The sequence below is a fragment of the Hemicordylus capensis genome, chromosome 15, assembly GCF_027244095.1.
Source record: "Hemicordylus capensis ecotype Gifberg chromosome 15, rHemCap1.1.pri, whole genome shotgun sequence".
NCBI classification, from domain to species: Eukaryota; Metazoa; Chordata; class Lepidosauria; order Squamata; family Cordylidae; genus Hemicordylus; species Hemicordylus capensis.
This window is the reverse complement of record NC_069671.1, coordinates 13854444-13877466: the sequence shown is the minus strand read 5'-3', so window position 1 is coordinate 13877466 and position 23023 is coordinate 13854444. Positions and strand designations below refer to the sequence as shown.

The following is a 23023-nucleotide window of genomic DNA, read 5'->3' as shown; positions in this document are numbered from 1 at the left end:
TTTTTTTAGCACTTGCAAACAATGGCAAAGGGGTGACTCAGCCCAACTCTCTAGTGTTGGACTGAAAAGGGGCGCGGGGGTGGGGGGTGGGTGCGGGGAGCAGTCTAGGAGAATGCTTTGATTCTCCTTCATCCTTTTTCCCCCTGGGAAATCACACGCCACTCACAAGGAGGCGGAAATGTGCCCTTTAAGAAAAAGGAAGGAAAAGGAGAAATGGTCTTGTGGTAGCAAGCATGACTTGTCCCTTTTGCTAAGCAGGGTCCACCCTGGTTTGCATTTGAACGGGAGACTACATGTGAGCACTGTAAGACATTCCCCTTAATGGATGGGGCCACTTTGGGAAGAGCACCTGCATGCTTGCATGCAGAAGGTTCCAAGTTCCCTCCCTGGCACCTCCGAGATAGGACTGGGAGATAATCCTGCTTGCAACCTTGGAGAAGCTGCTGCCAGTCTGTGTAGACAATACTGAGCTAGATGGACCAATGGTCTGACTCAGTAGAAGTCAGCTTTCTAAGTTCCTATAAGGAAGAAAAATTGAGAGCCTAAAGATCATGTAAAAAAAGAACAGGTTCTATATTAGGGGATACATAAACGCATCAGGAACTGCTTTATAACAAGAAATAGACCAATGATCCAGGGGCAGCCAGGCAGGCTTCAAGCTAGCAGTACTGACTTTTTCACTAGCACCCTGAGGTCCACCAATTAGAGTCTGGTGCAAAACAGAGGTTGGAGATGGAGCCAGGTGCAAAATGGTGGTTCGGAGACAGAGTCAATTATCTGCTGAACTCCATGAGCCTTAAAGTGGGTTGACCTGTATATACAAATACAAATCTGCATCTAAGATTAGGGATTTGGACACAAAACTCTATTGGCAAAATATCCCAATACTGTGCCATCTTAATGTTCGAGCAGTTTTGAAGATGGCTTACCCACAAGCAGCTTCACGTCTCGCACAGTGAAATCTGAATCCGGCATTCTGCAATTAGGAGAAAAACAACCACCAACACATTCAGATTAATGCTATCAGGCAATTAATCAGAACAAGTCTGGGAGCGGAGGATGGGGAAATTCACACTAGATCTGCAATCCTGGGTTGCACTGATCTGCCTCAGCAATCTGTCTCATTACAGTGGCTGGTAAAATGTGAGACATAGGTTTTGGGCGGTATAAAAATATGTAAATAAATAAATAAAATAAAATGTTCCAGGGAATGCAGAGCGTGAGTCCCAAACCATTCCCCAAATCTGATGATTATAAAAGTGTATTATCTCTGATCTCCGAGGTGACCCTTCTGGCTACCACAGTCAACAGTCACCAACAGATCTATACTCCACGTATTAATACATTCCATGTTATTATTGCTACAAATATTTATATACCACTCTTCCACCAAAGTTCTCAAAGCAGTTTACATACATAAATAAGATGGTCCCCTGTCCCCAAAGGGCTCACAATCTAAAAAGAAACATAAGGTAGATACCAGCAACTGCCACTGGAGGGATGCTGTGTTGGGGTTGGATATGGCCAGTTGCTCTCCCCCTGCTCAATAAAGAGAATCACCACTTTAAAAGGTGTAAGTCATTTTACTCTACCAGTGCCAAATCCCGTGGCCATGAGTTTCACAGGTCTACCAGGTACCATACCAACAAGGACTCCCTTCTGTTTGTTTTAAACATACAGATTTTGATATAAATGAAATGTGGTTGGGATTTGCAAGAGTGAATAAATAACTTGCTCTTAATAATAATATTTCGCGTACATTTTTAAAGGATTCAAATATTATCTTAATCATTCTTATTACCATGAGGTAGTGTTACTATCCCCATTTTGCAGATTACTGAATTGAGGCTTAAAGAGCAGGGCTTGCCTACAGTCACTGAGGAGTGGAGAGCTGGTCTTGTGGTAGCAAACATGACTTGTCCCCTTAGCTAAGCAGGATCCACCCTGGTTGAATACGAATGGGAGACTAGAAGTGTGAGCACTGTGAGATATTTCCCTCAGGGGATGGAGCCGCCGTTCTGGGAAGAGCAGAAGGTTCCAAGATCCCTCTCTGGCAGCATCTCCAAGATAGGGCTGAGAAAGATTCCTGCCTGCAACCTTGGAGAAGCCGCTGCCAGTCTGTGAAGATGATACTGAGCTAGATAGACCAATGGTCTGACTCAGTATACGGCAGCTTCCTATGTCCCTATGAATTCATGGCAGAGGTGAGAATTTAACTGGAGGCTTCCTGGGTCACAGAGTTCAGGTCCGTAACTGCTATGCTACGTGGTTCATCCAGCCCATTATGAAGTCATGAACAGTAGCCAATGCCTTTTGGCTACCGAACCCAAACCCTAAGAGGGGTCCTGTGCCTGAATGCATTGCACAGAAGAAAGAATTCCACAGAATGCAAATTCTCCCATGACACTGTTGCAGAGACAAGAAAAGCCACAGCGGGTAGAATTTTCTCTTCAACGATACCTCCAAGAGTTTCTCTTCCCACTAACCTCAGAAGCCCCAGTTCTTGCACTATAGTGTGAAAACCACTCTAACTCATGACATCTTTCCCACGGTGGTTCTTAGAAGGGAACAAGTGACCTATCTTTATGTTAAAGAGGCAGCAATCCACAGTGCCTGCCCTTCAACTTTGGAAAGCTCTCATCTTAGGCGCTCACCAAAGCCAAGCGTGTGCTTCTTGCAGAGGTGGCGTGAGATGTTTTTCACCCAAACTTGCCTTCGGTGGCCATGGACAGCACAGAACAATTAACAGCTTGCGACGTGTGCCTTGCCCTTGAGGTCGGGCAGGCTATGTATCCAATTTACATAAACAGGTATTATTAGACATTAAGAGTACTGTCTTACTTAATTCCCAGTCCATCCTTACTTCTGAAGATGAGGGGGATTCTGAGTGCTTCTCGCTGCACATACTCAAAAGTGAAATCTGATTGGAAAATGAGGGGAAAAGACATAAGAACACAAGCATTTCCCCACTGGGTCAGACCAAAGATCTGTCTCGTCCCTCCCGTATCCTGTTGCTCGCAGTGGCCAACCAGAATGCCTCCAGAAAGCCCACAAGCAGGATAGCAGGGCAACAGCCACCCCTGGTCATTGCCCTCCGCCAACAGAGATATACTGCACTTGAACCAGGAGGCTCCATTTAAATATTGTGGCTGACAGTCATGGATAGACCTCTCCCCCAAGAATCTGTATAATCCCCCTTTAAAGGCAACTAACAGCACAAGCCTATGCACATCCACTCAGAAGTAAGCCCCACTTAACGATGAGACTTACGAGGCATCTCTTCTACCTAAGCCAGTGACCATCACTACATCTTATGCAAGTTAGTTAGACCCTTTCCCTTCATGCCATGCTTTTAAAAGAACTACACTGGCTGCTGGTAAGTTTCCGGGCAAAATACAAAATGCTGGTCAGTGACGGCCCGTGAATGCGCCTCTGCAGTTGGTCCAGAATGCGAAAACCAGGTTGGTCTCTGGGTCATCTCAGAGAGACCATATTACTCTTGTATTGAAAAAGCTACATAGGCTGCGGTCAAGTTTCTGGGCAAAATAAAAGGTGCTGGTTATAACCTATAAAGCCCTAAACAGCTTGGGCCCTGGGTATTTAAGAGAACATCTTCTTCTTCATGAAGAAATGATGAGGGTGTTTGGAAGGGCGGTACAGAAATTGAATTATTATTATTATTAGTAATAATAATAATAATAATAATAATAATAATAATAATAATAATAATAAAAAACCCTCACTGGCTCGTCTAGTGGCTACTCGGGGACAGGCCTTCTCTGCTGCTGCCCCGAAGTTTTGGAATGCGCTCCCTGCTGAAATAAGAGCTTCCCCATCTCTGACCATTTTAAAAAAATCTTTAAAGATGCATCTGTTCACCCAGGCTTTTAATTGAATACTGTTTTAATAGTTTTAACATTGTTTTAAAAAGTTGTTTTAAATTTTTAAATTGGTGTAATGTTTTAACTTTTTCTGCTATCATTTATTTTGTTTTTTTGTAAACTTCCCAGAGATGTAAGTTTTGGGTGTTATAAAAATATGTCAAACAAATGGTGCCTAAAACTTATTTCTTCACTTTTTGATTTGACTGTGGTTTTGAATTGTTTTCAGGTTTTTATGTTGTGTGTTTTGTTTTATGTTGTAAACTGCCCAGAGACAAAGGTTTGGGCGGTATACAAATTAGATGGATGGACAGATGGATAGATAGACAGATAGAAAGACGTCTCTTGTTCTCTTCTGCGGGGTGGGGGGGACTTCTGTCACTTGCAAAATGTTGCCATATTTTTAAAAACAGCAATTAAAAAACCTCTGAAATCGACACCTATGTTATTCTGTTTGTTCAGATGCCCAGGGCAGGATCTGGAAGTCAAAAGTGCAACTAGGACCCTTATGTTCAGCAGAGTTGGGTCTGATCAGTACCTGAGTAGAAGTCCTTGGGACTTCCACATATGCTGCCTTGAACTCCATCACAGAATAAAGGTGAGAGAATAATCTTAATAATAGATTGCGTCAAAGGCTTCAAGATGGTTTTTGAGGAGGAATTTGTAAAAGAGGAAACATCATGATGGTGTTCTGGGAGGCAATTAAAGGAGTAAGGGGCAGCAAGGAATAAGGGGTGACGTTGTTGGAGAGAGGACGACACCTTTTGACAGTGGAACTAGACAAGTGAGGGTGAGTGTAATATATATGCAAAAAAATCAAACAAAAAGCAAGCAAAACACTCACCCATGTATAATTATTAGGACTGCCTGTCAGCAGAATTTTTAATTGATTCATTTGCCCTTTTAGCCAACTTATGCCATTTCAATAAATTAAATAAAATCTGCATTGATGAGAGCAGATATTAATCAATGGAGCTGCAACTTCAGGGCTCGCCTATATTATGATTTTTAAAGGCCATTTTGAATTGAGTGCTACTGTAATACGAAACGATAATGGAGACATTGAAGTGGCTTTTAACTTGTTACCAAGAAGCGCTGCAAGTTACCTTATGTTTATTATTATTTATTTTTAATTTTTAATTTGAGCCAACGTGGTGTAGTGGTTAGAGTGCTGGACTAGGACCGGGGAGACCCGAGTTCAAATCCCCATTCAGCCATGATACTAGCTGGGTGGCTCTAGGCCAGTCACTTCTCTCTCAGCCTAACCTACTTCATAGGGTTGTTGTGAGAAGAAACCTAAGTATGTAGTACACCGCTCTGGGCACCTTGGAGAAAGAGCGGGATATAAAATGTAAAATTTAAAAAAAATTATTACGCCTTTTTTCAAGGAGTAAAATTTCCCACCACCTCACTTTATCCTCACAACAACCCTGCGAGATAAGTAACACCAAGAGATAGTGACTGATGCATAGCCACCCAATGAAGTTCGTGTCTGAGTAGGGGTTTGAAGCCAGGTCTCCCCTGGCTTCAAAAAGGCACATCTACTGAGGAAATGACTTGATTATCAAGCTAGAGGTTGCCAGTTTGAATCCCTGCTGGTATGTTTCCCACAGTCTGGGGGAAAACCTATATCGGGCAGCAGCGATATAGGAAGATGCTGAAAGGCATCCTCTCACACTGAGTGGGAAGAGGTAATGCTAAACCCCTCCTGTATTCTACCAAAGACAACCACAGGGCTCTGTGGGCACCAGAAGTCTAAACCAACTCAATGGCACACTTTACCTTTACTTTACTGAGGTTTTAATAATACAAACATGTCTTTCATTTTAACTGACTGACTGGTTAAAAAGGCTGACCATTAAGATAACACTTTTAATTGATTTAAGCAGTGGTCAGCCCTAATCAAACCATTTTAAAAAATTCAATTCAAATGGAAATCAGTTGTGACATTCCATAGGGCAAAGATGGCAAAAATATCACCAAAGAGGAACATTTACAATTAAAAATGGCTTCTCAAGGGGAGGAGAAAAGACAAAGACCAAAACGTGGCAGCAAAAGATAACTGAGCCTACCAAATAAAAAACCATAAGGACTAGGAGCATGAATTATGCTCCTGAATTAATTCTATGAATTATGGAATTCCTGGATCTAGCAGAACATTATATAACCCAGATATCTGTCATAGATGGGAAGCTGCAGGAAGCTTGGCCACATAATCTTGTGGCAGATAGTGGGATTTATGACTCTTAACCCAAACCCCTGAGAAACCGTAACCAGGTTTGTTGGGGGAATCCTCCAAAAACTCATCAGCAAGACCTCCAGAAGGAAGGCATCTCTGCCTTCCCAGAGCTCTGGGTGAAGCAGGAAAGGAGGCCCAGGATGACCCAGACCGGGGAGTGGGGCGCGGGGGGGAGGCTTTTAACAGCTGGGGTCTGTGGCCAGCATCCTCCCAGCCCTGCATCTCTGCCAGGTGGGACAACATCCGGCCAGGTTGCTCGCTCGGGCAGCTGCTGCGGGCACACACCCCCATTCGGAACAGTGGCGGCCCGCCCGGGTTAGAAACCGGGTGTGCAACTCCATCCACATCACGGCAACCACAAGAAGAGGCGCGTGTCCACCTGGCAAAAGGCCGTGGCCATGCAATCCGAAGAGGGCGAGACAAAGACACGCACCCCAGCGCACGTCTGCAGAGGGGCGCTTCCTGGCCAGGCCCCCTGAGGGTGACTCTCCCATGAAGTCATTCCTCGCCTCCTCCTAACCACCTCCAGACCCCCCCTCCTCTCCCTCCCCTCTCCTGCTCTTCCTCACCGGATCCCCTGGAATGGGGGATGCAGGCGGGAAATACGAATTTCACCCAGCGACTGGCACGTGGAAAGCCGTCGGGTTTGGGAAGGGAAGCCCCATCCACGCCGGGCGCCACAAGCCACGGCCAGCCCAGCACCCCACCTTGGCCATGCCCCACCCAGGCATGCCCTCCCCCAGGTGATGACTGTACCTTTCCCATCCATGGGCCGCACAAAATCCCCGCGATACATTTTACTCCTTAATTTCTCTTCCAAATTGAAACTCCGGATGCTGACGATCTCTTCCACGTCGGAGAGATCTTCGTTTTCGTCGTAAAGCTGTCTGCCAATGGATCGCTACAGGAAGGAGGGAGGGGGGGAATACAGATACACTTCTACACACACGCGTGCACGCACACACCCTGCACAGACGTGTAGTATAAACAGAGATGCGTGGGAGAGTCTGCGGGGGGTAGGAGGAAGCCCCGGCGCCCTTTCGTTTTCTTTCTGCAAATTTGTCAGTTTTATTACAGAAAAAGATCCAGGATCACAACAGTCACAAGCCAAAGAGCAGGGCCTAAGGCATGCGGAACTGAACAGACCCTGCTTGCAATGGATCTCCGAGCCCAGGTTTCCAGCTGCACCCAAAATTCTTTTTTTAAAAAACTTGTAGTGGAGTGCGATCCTTTCCCGCGGGTGCTCCCTTGACCCCTGAACCCCAAATTTACAGGCTGTGTGTTTGCGAGCGCGACTCAGTCTTAGGGGGCCATTCAACCGCCCTCGAGGGGTACGCAAATATCGGTTCTTTCCCTTTGCAACCTCAAAGTGAGCCCTGTCGCGTTACTCAGCTTACTCTAGGTAAAGCGTGCACAGGATCGCAGCCGCCTCTAAAACTGTTGTCTGGTAAACAGGAGGGATACCCACTGGAATCGAGGGGACTTTTAACTTCCAAGTTCACAGCTTTAGGGCCAGGGGTGTAAATCTAGCAATGCAACACCTCCCGCCCAAAAAAGAACAACCCCGGGAGCAGCCCCCGATTTAATAGCTGCCTTCACTCCCACGATCGCTGGGCAGCTTAGAAACGCGTTGCAAAAGAGACTTTTTGCGACAAGAAATCCTATCCAGGCAAAAGCAGGCAGAATTTACATAATCCAACTGTTTCCCTAGTCACACCGGAAGCCAGGCGTTTAAAAAACACATTGCATTATGTAACACGGGATTTATGGGCCAGATTTCCCCCGCCACCAAACAAAAACAAAACAAAAACCCGACCACTTCATCTTGCAAAGACCCGCGTGGCATTCCAAGCACGACCTAACAACAGAAACTCCCCAACGCAAACTGGGGTTGTTTTTAGGACCAGATCGGGGGCTCTGGAGAGGCAGCAAGGAGTTAACTGCCCCCCCTCGCCAGCCAGCAAGTGAGAGTAGGCCCGAAGGGAGGGGGGAACACAGCAACAGAGGCGGCTTGGCTGAGGCATCGCTGATTCCTTCCCGGGGAAAAGAAAAGCACGTGTGAACCCAACTTGTTAGCAAAGCCTCCTCGGGTCTCCTTCCCCCGCATGCAAAGCCGTTGCAAGAGATCGCGCGCACAGGAGGAGCCCTGGGGGCGAGGACGCAGTGCACCAGCGGCGACCCACCCCCACCCCTTCCTTGTTGGGGGCGCCCCCCTCCCGGGGTTCTCCGCAAAGCGCTGCTAACAATGCCCACCCCCGAGCCTGGGTTTAAAACCCATCCTCCAAAGCCACAGTACCGCCAGCCAGCGTCCCCCAACCACAGCCCCTCTCTCGCGCTCGTCTCCCTGAGCATAAAAACCCCTCTCGGCAAAACCCTGCCTCTTCTCGTCTGAACGCACCAAAACCCAACACCGATTCGGAAAAGGAAAAGACAGAAGGGACTACACACCAATCGTCTTCTTCTGGAGTCTTCCTCTGCCTCCATCTTTTGAAGAGTTTCATCTCTTAATTGTCAACAGTTCCTCCTTCGGTCCTGCAAGGTTCTGTGCGGCTGCCGGGGTTTGGCCCAATCGCGAGGAGGAGGAGGAAGAAGAGGGGGGGAAACACCCTGAAATTCCCTCCACCCTCAGCCCAAAAAACACCCCCAAAATTCCTGGAAAAACAGACCCAGGAGCCCCCCCTGAGAAAGGCCATCCGGGTCTCTGTAAAGTTTTTTTTTCCTCTCTCTGTTTTCAGTGTTGCAAGCACCACTTTTGTTTTGTTTTGTTTTGTTTTGCTCCTGGCTGGGACCGGGACGGGGGAGGCTCAGAAAGAGCCCAGGAGGCGATACGGTCAACGGGGGTGTGTGGTTTTGTTTTTTTCTTGTTGCAAAGTCTTTAAACAATCATTTCCCAGCATGGAGAAGGAGGGGAGGGGGGCGCGCAGGCGTCATCGTAGTCCCCGGAACGTAAACATTGGGGCGGGGAGACGGTGCTGGGGGGAGGGGAGAGAAAGGGGGAAATCCCGGATTTTGGCACCCAGCGCTCCAGATCGCTGCTGCCGCCTCCACTGGGTGTTCATATTGCCGTGTGTTGTGCTTGAGTCACGAGTGTGCTGGCAGGGCTACAGCACGCAGGCGCCGGAGGTTGTGTATGTGTGCGTGCGCGTGTGCATGGGTGTGATCGGGGGCGGGGGGGAGAGGGCTGAGCGTCGCGGGGTCTCCTTGGGGCTTTGGAAGCCGGGGGCGAGCTTTGCTCTTTCGCTTTGGCAAGCGCCAATGAGAAAGAGAGAGAGGCAGATCCGCCTTTGGAGGGACATCTCAGCTGGGGAGGTCCAGAGGATAGAAGGCCGGGGCGGGGGGGGGGGAGAGACTGGCAGAGAGACCCTGAAGCCTGCAGGAAGTGGAGTTGGTGGAAAGGGCAGCCCTGCTTACCTCCAAATGCCGCCTCTTCCTGGGCTGGATGCGAGGAGGAGTTGGCTTGGCTGCTGCGCCTTCTTTCCAGGGGGACCCCAAAGCTTCGCCTTTGAGCATTCCCGGGCGCACCTGGTAACCTGGCAGGCGGTAGGACAAAGCGCTCCCCTCCTTCCCTCAGTCATGGACTTTTTGGAGGAAGAGGAGCATAATCATTTCATAGCCAGTGAGATCACCCAGGCAGCCTCGAACCTGTGTCGCTAGATGCTTTTCCCAGTCATCTGGAAGCTAGGACGTCGAGCACCTCGCTACTGGAGAGGGATGTTTGATTCCCTGCACCGCTGTAAGGGAGAGGAGGACCTGAGCGTACAGCTGTGCCAGCTGCGAGGCGAAAGGTTCTTGTACAAATTTCACCTCGGTTGTGAACCCCACTAGGTGGCTTTTGGTAAAAGGATTTTTAATTGATTAATTGACAAACTTTACACCTATATATGCTTTAGTGATTTTAATACAAATTTACATGTTAGGCCATTCATGTAAATAATTTCATTTCATTTAAACGGTTTAGATTAAACATAAGGATCCCATTATTAAAACGGGCAGCAATTCCAAACAAATCTATCCTTGTTTTACAAAGAGGAGAAATTTAGTACTGTAATCTTGCTAGATGTCATGTGTGGTTGAGGTTTTAAACTTGGAAACCAGACATTCTGCTCTTAGGTTTATAAGGGGTAGCCATGACTACCTAATAATAGTATGCTGTATAGCCTTAAAGAAAGTCTTGTTTTATTATAACTTCTTCAGATGCCCTACGGGCTAGTAAAGAAAACCTGTTTCAGACCACATGATATTCAGAGTAAATTATCTCAGTAATCAAAGTCTTGAATACTGATTTAGGCAGAACTATCTTCACGACTGTAATGATTTTTTTTTTTTAAACTGCTGTAAGCTAGAACTAAAAGATATGAGACCAGTTGACCTTATTGGTTCCTTCTGTTACTTTATCTGTGTTGGGCAAAAAGCTGCAGTACACTCTCTGGCCATTTACAGTGGTGGCGGTGCTGAGCAGCAGGGCTAAGGCCAATAGACCCCTGTCCTTGTATAAGCTGTCTTAGTGGTTCAGGGAGTAAGGTATTTGCCGCCAGAATCCCAGCTTGAGACCCCTGGAGTCCCTGAGGCATCACAACACTTCTGCCACTGTGTTGTGATCTCTTGGAAGTTGACCACTTTCTTGGTTTAAAAAAATAAAAGGCAAAACAGGCTTGCACTCTGCAAGCATTCCTCTGTGACAGTAGTTCCAAGGGGCCGTAAGGGCGGAGAGACAGATACCTTTTAAAAACAGCGAAGGTTGCCTCCATGGGCACCTGGCATCCTGAGGGAAACCAGGGAGGCCTCCGTGGCATCCTGCCACCCTGCCCTGCAGACTCAGCTGGCCAGAGAGGCAGTTGAGTTCCATGCTGATTGCTGGCCGTTCAAAGGGCTGCCGCATCTCTCTGTAACTCTACTCATTTTGTAGCTCTATGAGGTATCATTTTCCATGCTTTCCAATGGGAGAGTTTCAGTTTTCCCACATTTTCTGGAAAGTTAATGAATTGTTCTGGGGTTTTCCTTTTCCTTTCCTTTTCTTTCTTTCTTTCTTTTTTTTTTGGTAATTTGGGTGAGGTCTGGAATCTTCCTGCAAAAATTGAATGTTTCTTATCTTTCATGGTTTGTTCTGGGAGTTGCATCTCAGACAGTGAGGCACAAGCAGCTATCTATCTATCTATCTATCTTCAGCGGTAGCAGCAGGCCTGCTTCAGCAGAAGCACAAAGTCTAGTAAGAAGGTTATAGGTATATATTATTTCTTCCCCACCGTTTCCCCTTAACAGTGCAAGTTCACAAGAGCCTTTCCAGAGGAAAGGTGGAGAGCTCGTCTGGTAGAGAGCCTGTCTTCTGGCTGTCTAGTAGAAGCATGAGGGAACTTCTTACGTCCCTAAGGAGTGTCCTCTGAAGGAGAAAGCTCTGGAGATAAGAAGCCTTCTTACGCCAAATCAAACCAGTAGCCCATCTAGCCCAGAATCGTCTACTCCGACTGGCAGTGGCTCTCCATGATTTCAGGCAGGAGATGCTGCCAGGGATGGAACCTGAGTCGTTCTGCAGGCAAAGCAGATGCTCTGCCACTGAAAGCGACAGCGTCTTTCTAACAGCATCTGTTCATTTACATAAACACACTTGTTGACCAGGTATTATTAATTAATTAATTAATTATTGAATTTATATACCGCCTAGGATAAAAATCTCTAGGCGGTTTACAGAATTAAAACATGCAATATAACGCAAAGGCCTTTCGGTCCAGGCTCCAAAATTACCTAGATGCACCTCTGCTTATAGTGCTCGCACATGTAGTCTCCCATTCAGATGCAAACCAGGGCAGACCCTGCTTAGCAAAGACACTGAAAAATGACACTGTGTCACTTATAAACCTCGATCACATCTCCCCCCACCCCCATCACAGTTTTTCTAAGCAATAAGGCCCCAGGCACTTTCAGCTTTCCCTACTGGGGAGGTTCTCCAGCCCCCCGATCGTTTTATCCGAGTCTGCACCTTCTTTGGCAGCAGGTTTCTCGAGATGGGGGCAGGCAGAAGCACCCCAACCCTGAGAGGTGCAATCCAATGCATTAATGGGCCCTGATCTGGAGGCCTTTGGCTCCTTCGCATTTGCTCCCTACTCGGTGACATGGTGAGAACGAAGGGGCAGCTTGCAGCTTGCGCTTCCAGCTTCTTCCAGCAACACAGAAAAATGCCGTTGCTCATTAAAATCTTGATGCGTGTCGTATCCATGGTTTTAGCAGGCACCGTTGCTATACAATCTCGCCACTGTACGGAAAGGGAGGGGGAAATGGCCAAGTCCTCTATTTGTGTGTTGGTTTCACTTGCATCTGTAAGGGACTGTAAAAGAAAAGAGAGACATTGGGCAAGGGGAGACATTTTGCAATCACAGGGATTCCTAGCCTTTTTGTACCTACAAAACCGCCACATTGTCAGTATTGCCTGTACATCTTCAACCCATTCACTAAATATATTTTCATAAGGCTCCAGTGAAAATTAGAGAAAATTAGGTGGAAAATTAACCCCAGGGTAAGAACCCCCTGTTTATTAAATCCAGGGTTTCTTAACCTTAGGCCCCCAGATGTTGATGAACTACAACTCCCATCATCCCCAGCCATGTCCATGGTGGCTGGGGATGATGGGAGTTGTAGTCCACCAACATCTGGGGGCCCAAGGTTAAGAAACCCTGATCTAATCCAATATTCTGCTTCCCACAGTGGGCAAACAGGGTGCCACAAGGAAACCCACAAGCAGGACACGTTGGCAAATAATCTCATCCCACCGTGGCTTCCCACCAAGTAGTATTCAGAGGCACCCTTCTGTGAACCACATATATCCATCGTGACTACAGTAGCAGCCACTGATAGACTTGTCTCTAGGGACATTTTCCCTCATTGGAAGCTGCCTTCTACAGAGTCAGACCATTGGTCCATCTAGCTCAGTATTGTCTACACAGACTGGCAGCAGTGTTTTCTCTAATTTTGTTTCATGTGTGCGGAATGAATTTTGTTCTGGGTGGCAGTATCAAGGCAGTGTGTGTGCACCTGCATTCAGAATGGGGCCTTCCTGATTCAACCTGAACGGGATCGAAAATTAACTGAGTGGACATCAAAAAACGTATCTCACTGTGCTCACACATCAAGTCTCCCATTCAGATGCAACCAGGGTGGACCCTGCTTAGCTAAGGGGACAAGTCATACTTGCTACCAGACCAGCTCTCTTACAAGACCTAGCCAGAGAAGGGCATATTAGACCCTTTGTAAGATCCTGCCGAATTAGCCATTTCTTGACAACCAGTCAGGCACAATGACTGGAATAAAGACACTGTGTAAAGTTTGGCTACAACTAGACCAGAGGAAGAGATGTTGCGGAACTACAATTCCCATCATCCCCAGCTGTGATAAATTGTGGCTGGGGGTGATGGGAGTTGTCGTTCATCAACATCTGGAGAGCGGCACGTTGCCTATCTCTGAAGTGAAGAAAGAATTTTTCTCCCTCTCCTCTAATACGAGAATGTGGTGGCCACCTGATTAAACTGAGTGGCAGCCAGGGCAATACAGACAAAAAGGAAGAACTTCCAACACATATCCCCTGCTAACTGGGCAAAGAGGCACCTTTTACAGTGGTGATTCTCTTTATTGAGCAGGGGGAGAGTAACTGGCCCTATCCACCCCCAGCACAACATCCCTCCAGTGACTGTTGCTGGTGTCTGTCTTGTGTGTGTGTGTGTGTTGTTGTTTTTTTAGAATGTGAGCCCTTTGGGGACAGGGAGCCATCTTATTAATTAATTAATTATTTCTCTGTGTAAACCGCCCTGAGCCATTTTTGGAAGGGCGGTATAGAAATCGAATTAATAACAACCACCACCACTACCAACTTAAAGAATCTGATGCCACCATCAGTGGCTGTCCGTCAGGATGGCTAAATGGAACCTCCAGGCTTTGTGGCAGTGTAGCGCGCTCTGGCTCCCAACGCGGGAGAACCAAATCCACGGAGGAGAATGGCTATTGGCCAAGAGAGCGAGCGACCGTACACGATCTCTCTCTCTCCACGTGCAGCGGTTGTCATCCTCATCACGCCAAGTAGCTTGTGGGCTTCCCAGGAGCTTCTGGATGCCCACCGCAAGACCCAGGTCGGGCCCTCTGCCCTGCATCAGCTGACTCGCCCAGCACGCCAAGCCTCCCAGGTTGGCCGCTGGTTTAGGGCGCACGGCGGTGCGTAAAAGCGCTCAGGGCGCACACAGGCGCTTGGCACCGAGGAGCTCTCGCTGGACGCCTCCTCCTCCCCCCACCCCAGGACTGTCTCGGGGGCGGGACGGCCGGCGGCGGAGCAGGAGGAGTCGGGAAGGGGAAGCTTTCTTTCTAGCGGGCTGTATCCGGTCTTGGCCCAGCCCTGGAGGGAGGCGCTCTCGGAGAGGCGGACTGCGCCGCACCGGCCGGGCGCCATGGGGTGTTGAAGCGCAGCGGGGGTCCTGCGGCTGCGGCAGGCGAGAAGAGCCGGAGGGACCGAGGGAGCCGCCGCCAGGAGACGGTGCGGGCCCGGCCGGTCCTCCCAAGCGCCGGGCGCTGCCCCGCTCACCTCTACAGTGCAGGCCGCCGCCGCCCGCCGGAGCTCATGAGCCTCAACGAGCACTCCATGCAGGCGCTGTCCTGGCGGAAGCTCTACCTCAGCCGGGCCAAGCTCAAAGCCTCCAGCCGCACCTCGGCGCTGCTGTCCGGCTTCGCCATGGTGAGCCCTCCCCTTCGGTCCCCACCGCCTCGGAGTCCCGCTTGAGCGGCAGGCTTCGGGCGGGCACCCGCAGCCGCCAACTTAACGGGCGCGATTCTAGGCGTAGCTGCTCATCCCGGCTCCGTGGGACGAAGCCCCAAATGCTGCGCCCCAAGTTACAGCTTTGCAGCTCAGCCTTGTCAGTCCCGCAGCGGCCAGGGAGGCTGACTCCCGAGTAGGTAGCCTTAAGTTAAGCCTCTGCCTCCCCCCCCCCCACATCTGCAATACGGCGATTATCATGGTAGCCTACTTCGCAGAGCTGTTGTAAAGAGCACAGGGAGAGAGCGCGCGCAATGTGAGGGTAGACCAGAGACAGATGCTCACGTGTGTGTTCAGGAGTTCCTTGGTCCTGCAGGGTGCAGCACCCACTGGTTGAGGGCTAGTGGTGCTGCAAGGGAGGAATCAGTATGCATGGATCATTCAGGATTTTGAAAAAAGATGTAGTAGTAGCAGTCCTCCTTGTTTGTCCCCAAAGCCTACTGTAACTAAACTAGCCCTAAGTAAGTGTGACTCTCTCACCCCTGCTCCATTTCCCTCTCTTTCCTCTGCCGCCTTCCTTGTGTCTGTGTTCAGCAAGGCATTTTCCTCTCTTGCTCTCCTTTATAAAACGAGAAGTGCATGGCTCCGTGTGCATGGCTGATGTCATATAAGCACAAAGTAATAACAAGGTCTCCTTTAAAACTGTACTAAAGGCAGCTAGCGTACATTAAAGCTTTAAAGAGAGAGAAATTATTTGGTGCCTTTCCCCCGCAATGGCCCTCGATGTAACGTACAAGAAGAATAAAAACTAGGGTTGGTCTGATGACAAGTCAAATTGTTGACAAAGCTGTGATGGAATCTATTGTGAAAAGCTAGTTGACAGGGCTTGGGGATGTAGCTGATGGCAGAAAAAAAATAAGGGTTTTTTGAAATCGAGACAATAGTACCCCGAGGATTATTTTTATCCAAACACGTGCTGATCATATACTTCTGGAGAGACCGTTGTAAGGTACACTATATGGTTTTACAAATGCTGTAGTAGAAGCAATCCGATTAAATAAATTTGGTATGCAAATGTTGAAATTAAGCCTCTCCATCTCTGACAACTCTTTAAAAGGCCGTTCACCCAGGCTTTTAATTAGATTTACAGTTTTTAATAGTTTTAACACTGTGCTAAATTTAAAATAGTTTTAATGTTTTAATTCTGTTTTAATTTGTACTGTTTTTATTGTAACCTGCCCATTTTGGGCAGTATATAAATTTATTTAATAATAATAATAATAATAAATAATAATAATAATAGACTTTGTCACATGACTGGTGATGTATCTTTAAATCTTATGTTTTGTTTTGTTTATGTGCACTTTGTGGACAGGGAGCCATTTTATTTATTTATACCTATGTAAACTGCTTTGGGAACTCTGGTTGAAAAGCAGTATATAAATATTCACCATAGGTCGTAAAGTTTTAACTTATTAGAATCATAGAAAAGGTACTCCTGCTAATTATGAAAAACCAAATTGGTTAACTGTTACAGAACAGTGAGACATTGTTTTTAAAAACATAGTGATGAATCCTTTTAACTATGTGAGGCAATGCTTTCATAAATGTGAATGAATGATTCACTAAATGGTTCTTCTTGGGTTCTGTCCTGGGGCACTTGTGTGTCTGCCTACAATGGCAAAGTTTAAAGAATGGAAACAAAGCAAAGAATGGGAATTGCTTTTTAAATGTGAGTTTCAAAGGATGCAGGGTCTTTCAAGCAATTAGTTCTCTATTAGAAATCCAATTAGCTTTTCACCTCTATCCATAAATTAGTTCTCAGTATGTTCTTACTGTTACAGGGATGGGTACAATTGGTCTTTTCTCCTGTCTTTGCCAACAAAGTAACACCATAATGAAATTTAAAAGGGACTCTGCCATCTACACAGTGACTACTACTACTATTATTATTATACTTTAAAACAAAAAGGTTTTCACAGGAGAAAAAGAATACTAAGGAGAAGGTGGGTCCCTGTCCCCAAAGCGCTCACAATCACTAGGGAGACACCAGCAACAGCCACTGGAGGGATGCTGTGCTGGGGCTGGATAGAGCCAGTTGCTCTCCCCTGCTTAGAATAGAGAGATTTGCCATTTTGAAAGACGCCTCTTTGCCCACTTAGCAGGAACAACATTCGAAATTTCATGGAATATTTTGATGATACTGTAATTGACTGTGGTCAAATAATAGGCAGCCAATTGACAATATTTGCCAGGTGTGCCAACCCGAAATAAAATAACGGCTAAAGCAAATGAGCTGGCAGTTAAAGTAGAGGATAATTAAAAGAGCAGCGCACCAACAGAGTAAATGTAATCATTCATCAAAGGCCCAGGGGAATAAAACTGTTTTAATTTGTCTTCCAAGCTGCACACTCTTGCTGGGGAAGGTCTTCCAGAAATGGCACATCATGATATGTGTCTTGCCAAGTGAGAGATACTGCAATGTGTCCCCCAGCTAGTTGCCTGGAGTGAATCATAATCTTTTGCAGTTGACCGGGCAAGAACGTGTAGGGGTGTGCATGGACCGGTCCGTGGCGAACTGAGCCGGTTCAAGTGGTTCGACTGCGAGCCGGTTTGAATCAGTTTGATGAATGATTACATTTACTCTGTTGGTGCGCTGCTCTTTTAATTATCCTGTACTTTAAGCAGCTGTTCGGTCTGAATTCGGTGCACACCCCTAAGGAAGTGTTCATCGTTTTGAAGAATTGGTTGGTTGGTTCTAGAGCACTGATGCACCACAAATGGCAGAGAGGGGTATATTTGGGCTTTCGCACTAGTAAGGATTCTTATGGACTAGTAACTTTGGTGAACTTGGCTGCAAAGCTGCTTTCAGCCAAAGGGCCGTAGTGGTTCTGATCCACGAATGCGGACATGCTCAGAGGGGTGAATATCTCCCGTACCCCTGCAGAACGTTTCCCTTCCCGATTGCTTTGCATTCTGTGGATTCGAAAGAGGCGAACATAGGTTTGCGAATGCACTCCTGGTCAACTGCTGCTTGTCCCTCCCTAACTTGTCTCCATGTGGTCAGCAGTTGATCACCTTGGAGTTGTTGCATTGGAGGAGTTGGGGTGTCTTGCATCGACTCTCAGATTTCCAAACGTGTTGCATGCCCCTGATCTGTATGTTGCATGGACGCACAGCAAGAGCTAGCGTGAATGAAGCTAGGGAGTTGACTTGTGGATTTCATTTGTGGCTCCATCTTCCCAGGTAGCGTAGCAAGGTGTGTGTATGTTTCCTTTTGTTATGTCTTTGTGATAGAACAAGCAGTACCAGAGTGTCTTCAACTGGTCATAGCTCAGTGAAGGCATCCATGTGCTGCTCACATGGATGTGCTGTACATGTATGTGCAGAAGGCTCCAGGTTCAATCCAGAGGTCCCAGCCCTCAGCCAAAACCCAGTGCTGGGCCATCCATAGTCATCTAGTGCAGGGAATCCCAACATTGGGTCTCCAGATGTTATTGGAAAATAATTGTTTAAACCAGGGAGGAGTTTTTGGAGAGGATTGCTGGTCTTGTGGTAGCAAGCACGACTTGTCCCCTTAGCTAAGCAGGGTCTACCCTGGTTGCATATGAAAGGGAGACTAGAAGTGTGAGCACTGTAAGATATTCCCTTTAAGGGATGGAGCCGCTCTGGGAAGAGCATCTGAGGTTCCAAGTTCCCTCCCTGGCAGCATCTCCAGATAGGGCTGAGAGAGATTCCTGCCTGCAACCTCGGAGAAGCTGCTGCCAGTCTGTGAAGACAATCCTGAGCTAGATAGACCAATGGTCTGACTCAGTATATGGCAGCTTCCTATGTTCCTATGACTACAACTCCCATCATCCCCAGACACAATGGCCTCAGTGTGGCAGGGGATGCTGAGAGTTGTAGCCCAGCAGCGTGGGGTGTGTGTGTGTGTGTGTGTGTGTCAAGGCTGAGAACCCCTAGTTTAATGGGTTAATGTACCGGTAAGCCTAGAATTACCAGTTTAACAACTAACCAGTTAATGTTTTTACATCTCTGGACAAAGGCAAGGTTTGAATGGGAAACTTCTCAACTGGTACTGTTAACCTGCCGGATGTGCTAGTTCGTAGGGGAGGTGTGCTTTTATTTAGTTCACCTTTTTAATGTGTGTGCCTTTGGAAGGCAGTGTTAGTGGTCCCACAGAATGCGAAATCCCTTCCACAAAGAATTTGAACCAGGTAGCCGTGTTACCCCTTTGTCCTGCTGTTCTAGGGAGGGTGGTGGGATCGCTTTTCAGTATCCGTTGTGTGGTTAGGAAGGAAAAACAGAGCAAACCGTGACAAATTGCATTCCTGAGCAACTTTGGCAGGCAACTTTGGCAGGCAACTTTGGGTGCACAGTGGTTAGCTCAGAAGCCGTGCCCAACGCTGATTAGTGTTTGCCCTGCAAGTGTAAGGCTAAGTCTGTGCCCCTTGGGCACAAGACCCGCTGAGCTTGAGAACTAGCCGTAGAATTGTAGACTGGGGGGGGGGGTTCAAAGGGACCTAGAGGTCCTCTAACCCACCCCCTGCTCAGTGCAAGAATCTCCTGCAGAATCCATGAGAAATGAGTGTCCAGCCTTTGTTTAAAAACCTCCAGCAAAGGGGAGGCCATCAAAGGGGAGATCTAGGAGAGGCGAGCTGGTCTTGTGGTAGCAAGCGTGACTTGTCCCCTTAGCTAAGCTGGGTCTAATGGACTAATATGCCCTTCTCTGGCTAGGTCTCGTAAGAGAGTTGGTCTGGTAGCAAGTACGACTTGTCCCCTTAGCTAAGCAGGGTCCCCCCTGGTTGCATCTGAATGGGAGACTTGATGTGTGAATACTGGAAGATATTCCCCTCAGGGGATGGAGCCGCTCTGGGAAGAGCATCTAGGATCCAAGTTCCCTCCCTGGCAGCATCTCCAAGATAGGGCTGAGAGAGACCCCTGCCTGTAACCTTGGAGAAGCCGCTGCCAGTCTGTGAAGACAATCCTGAGCTAGAGAGAACAATGGTCTGACTCAGCATATGGCAGCTTCCTATGTTCCTACATGGGTCCAGTATTGAACAGCTCTTACAGCTGGACGTTAGAAATTCCTTCTAACGTCCAGCTTAAATCTGCTTCCTTCTTCTGGTGGGGCACAGCAGTTAAGAGCATGAGCCACCAAGTTCCCACTCTAAATCTCACCACAGACTCACCAGGGTGCTTTAGGAAAACTTTTGCCTCAGTTGTCCCATCTGCAGTATGGGATAATAATAGGACTGTTGTAAGAATGACTGGGATGATGAATATGAATATGAAGAATATTTATATACTGCTTTTCAACCAAAGTTCCCAAAGCAGTTTACATAGATATAAATCAGTAAACATGCCTCCCTCTCCCCCATATAAGAGACACCAGCGCTGGAAGGATGCTGTGCTAGGGATGGACAGGGCCAATTGCTCTCCCCCTGCTAAATAAAGATAATCACCACTTTAAAAAGGTGCCTCCTTGCTCAGTTAGCAGGGGTTAGGATCCGATGAATTTGAATTGAAATCTGTGAGGGAAGTTGTGTTAGCAGTTTGAGTGATCAAAAAAGATTTGGCCAATTGACTGGTCTAATCTTCTGAAATTCTGGGCAAGTGCTTTTAAATCATTCGCTTTAAAGGGGCCTCAAAAAGCAGCTTTAATCATTGGCAGCTTTTGGTACTACAAAAACAAATTAAACTGTTGTGAAATGATGACATTCACTCCTTTAAAGTGTGTGTGTGTGTGTGTGTATACACACACACACACACACACACACACACACACACACATTTATCAGTGTTAGTCAAGATTTCTATAAATGAGAATGAGTCACTGAATGGTTCTCTTGTTTGACTTTTTATCCAGAAACTCCCAAGTTCACACTACAGCTTCAAAACTTTTCAAGGGGGGGGGGAATTAAATGGAAAGCAAGATGAGAGCAGTTTGTGTTTCTTTTTTTAAAAAAGCCATTGTTCTGAAAGCTAGTTGTACTAATTCAGCAGCAGGCAACTCCTGCAAACATCCTCAGCTTTGTGGAATATTTGATCACATTTGACCGGTCACCTGCTGGTGAACCCAAGTAGACATTAAATTGCACCCCTGAATTAACTTGCACTTGCCATGCCAGATACCCTAGAAACCATCCTTGTTTTCTAGCTGTTTCTCTCTCCTGCTGCAAACATCAGAAAAGGTTGCCAGCTAGATAGATATTTGAGAGAGAGAGAGAGAGATCATTAAAAGTCGATTTCTAGTTCTGCTAAATACGAAATATGTTGTGGTATTGCTAAGTGGCTGAGAGGCTGTTCTGGTGAAAACGAAAGAGGATGCCGTTTTTAAAGGGACCACATTTTGTGTTCAATGCTCTAAACATTTTGTGTTCAACTGACAAAATGTCAGTTGTTTGTCAGTGGTTAAAAGCAGGCCACGGCTCTTTGGAGGAGGCTGGCTGAGGTCGGCTTGATTAACAGACAGCTTGTGATATCTTTGGACCAAAGCGCTTGGATTGCACAGCTCTACAGCTGTTTAAAAGCGCATGGGAGCAATTTCCTGGATGGGTCTCTTTAGGAGCACCCTGGCAGGAAGCAGAAGAGCAAAGACTGCCATTTTGTTCCCTTGTTAAGCATTTGTTCCCCTAGAAGAGGGGTTCAGTTTTCATCATCCCTGGCACAACAGCTAAGCTTGATGATCTAGCAATTCATCCCTGCTGTTTCGTGTTCACAGGCTTGCGTGTGTGTGTGTGCACTCACACTTTTTAAAATGTCCACTCAGTTAATTTTAGATCCCGCTCAGGTTGAATCAGGAAGGCTCCATTCTGAATGCAGGTGTGCAGACACTGCCTCGATACTGCTGCTCAGAACAAAACCGGAGCCAGCGTGATGTAGTGGTTAGAGTGCTGGACCATGACGGGGGAGACCCGAGTTCAAATCCCCATTCAGCCATGAGACTTGCTGGGTGACTCTGGGCCAGTCACTTCTCTCCCAGCCTAACCTACTTCACAGGGTTGTTGTGAGGAGAAACCTAAGTATATAGAACACAACTCTGGGCTCCTTGGAAGAAGAGCGGGATATAAAATGTAAAATAAAATAAAATTCCGCACACAGATGAGAAAAATTAAAGAGGACACTGGTGACAGCATTTGCAGTACTTTTGGGTTTCAACGCAGTGTTATGCTTTGGTTATCTTGACCCCAATAGGGGCCAAATTTGCAACTCTGTTGTTAAGGTTTAAATTAAAAAACAACAACCCACAAGCTGCTATCAAATTTTAGTGATGTTGCCAGAGGAACGGAAATGCAAATTGGCAGGAACATCCTCCAGAGATTACTCCATGGTGAGAGTATAGCAATTGGTTCTTGTTATTCCTAACCCTCCACTCTGTACACAAATGACTGCAGTTTTACCCTAATGGTCTGAGGCTCGGGTTAGAGAAGGGGTGATGACACAGAGAACGCCTTAATAGCAACAGTGCTATTGCCTCTTTTCAGTCTCTGCTGGGATAGACGTTGCCCAAAACCACGATGAGCATTCGTCCCCTGAGATGGCCCAAACTTGTGGGCCAGATGCAGTTTAGCCATATGATTTTAGGAGTGACAATTAATTTCTCTGTGTTCTGCTTCTGATGCATCGTGACATTTTTCTATGCTCTTCCTTTGTGAACCTGGCCAGAGGGAAAGAACATCTGCTTGGCATGCAGAAGGACCCACGTTCAATCCCAGCATCTCCAAGTAGGGCTGGGGAACCAAGTAGGTTCTTGTAGACAAATTCACGGAGGACAGGTCTATCAGTGGCTACTAGTCTGGTGGCTATAGGCCACCTCCAGCCTCAGAGGCAAGATGCCTCTCAGTACCAGTTGCAAGGGAGCAACAGCAGGAGAGAGGGCATGCCCTCACCCCCTGCCTGTGGGCTTCTCGGAGACATCTGGTGGGCCACTGTGTGAAACAGGATGCTGGACTAGAATGGCCTTGGGCCTGATCCAGCAGGGCTGTTCTTATGCAATGTCCGTCTAAACCCCTGGTGAGTTGCTGCCAGCCAGCATAGGTGGTCCTGAGCTAGATGGACCAAAGGTCTGATGGGGCGTAAGGCAGCTTCCTATGTAAGCTGGAAGGGTCTCCTTATCAACAGGTCTACCCGCTTCAGTTTTTGGAGGTTCTGGTTTCCTCTGCACATGCTGCCACT

The 23023-nt window shown here is 47.3% G+C and overlaps 2 protein-coding genes across 8 annotated transcripts in view; one reads left to right on the top strand and one right to left on the bottom strand.

Moving 5' to 3' along the window:
- Positions 1 to 9793, bottom strand: part of KDM2B (lysine demethylase 2B) — a 69385-nt gene extending 59592 nt beyond the window's left edge. The window contains exons 1-5 of one of the 4 annotated variants that reach the window (XM_053280168.1): positions 9532 to 9793; positions 8569 to 8670; positions 6877 to 7021; positions 2842 to 2920; positions 930 to 976 (exon numbers count right to left, since the gene is read on the bottom strand). In XM_053280168.1, coding sequence (XP_053136143.1) covers positions 930 to 976; positions 2842 to 2920; positions 6877 to 7021; positions 8569 to 8604 — 307 coding nt within the window. In that variant the 5' untranslated portion in view covers positions 8605 to 8670; positions 9532 to 9793. Of the gene's footprint in view, positions 1 to 929; positions 977 to 2841; positions 2921 to 6876; positions 7022 to 8568; positions 9070 to 9531 lie in introns of those variants that run through there. The other 3 variants (XM_053280169.1, XM_053280170.1, XM_053280173.1) reach the window with 3 other exon arrangements.
- ORAI1 (ORAI calcium release-activated calcium modulator 1) overlaps positions 1 to 23023 on the top strand; it is a 43675-nt gene that overhangs the window by 12470 nt on the left and 8182 nt on the right. The window contains exon 3 of one of the 4 annotated variants that reach the window (XM_053280192.1): positions 4344 to 4479. In XM_053280192.1, coding sequence (XP_053136167.1) covers positions 4390 to 4479 — 90 coding nt within the window. In that variant the 5' untranslated portion in view covers positions 4344 to 4389. The other 3 variants (XM_053280190.1, XM_053280193.1, XM_053280194.1) reach the window with 3 other exon arrangements.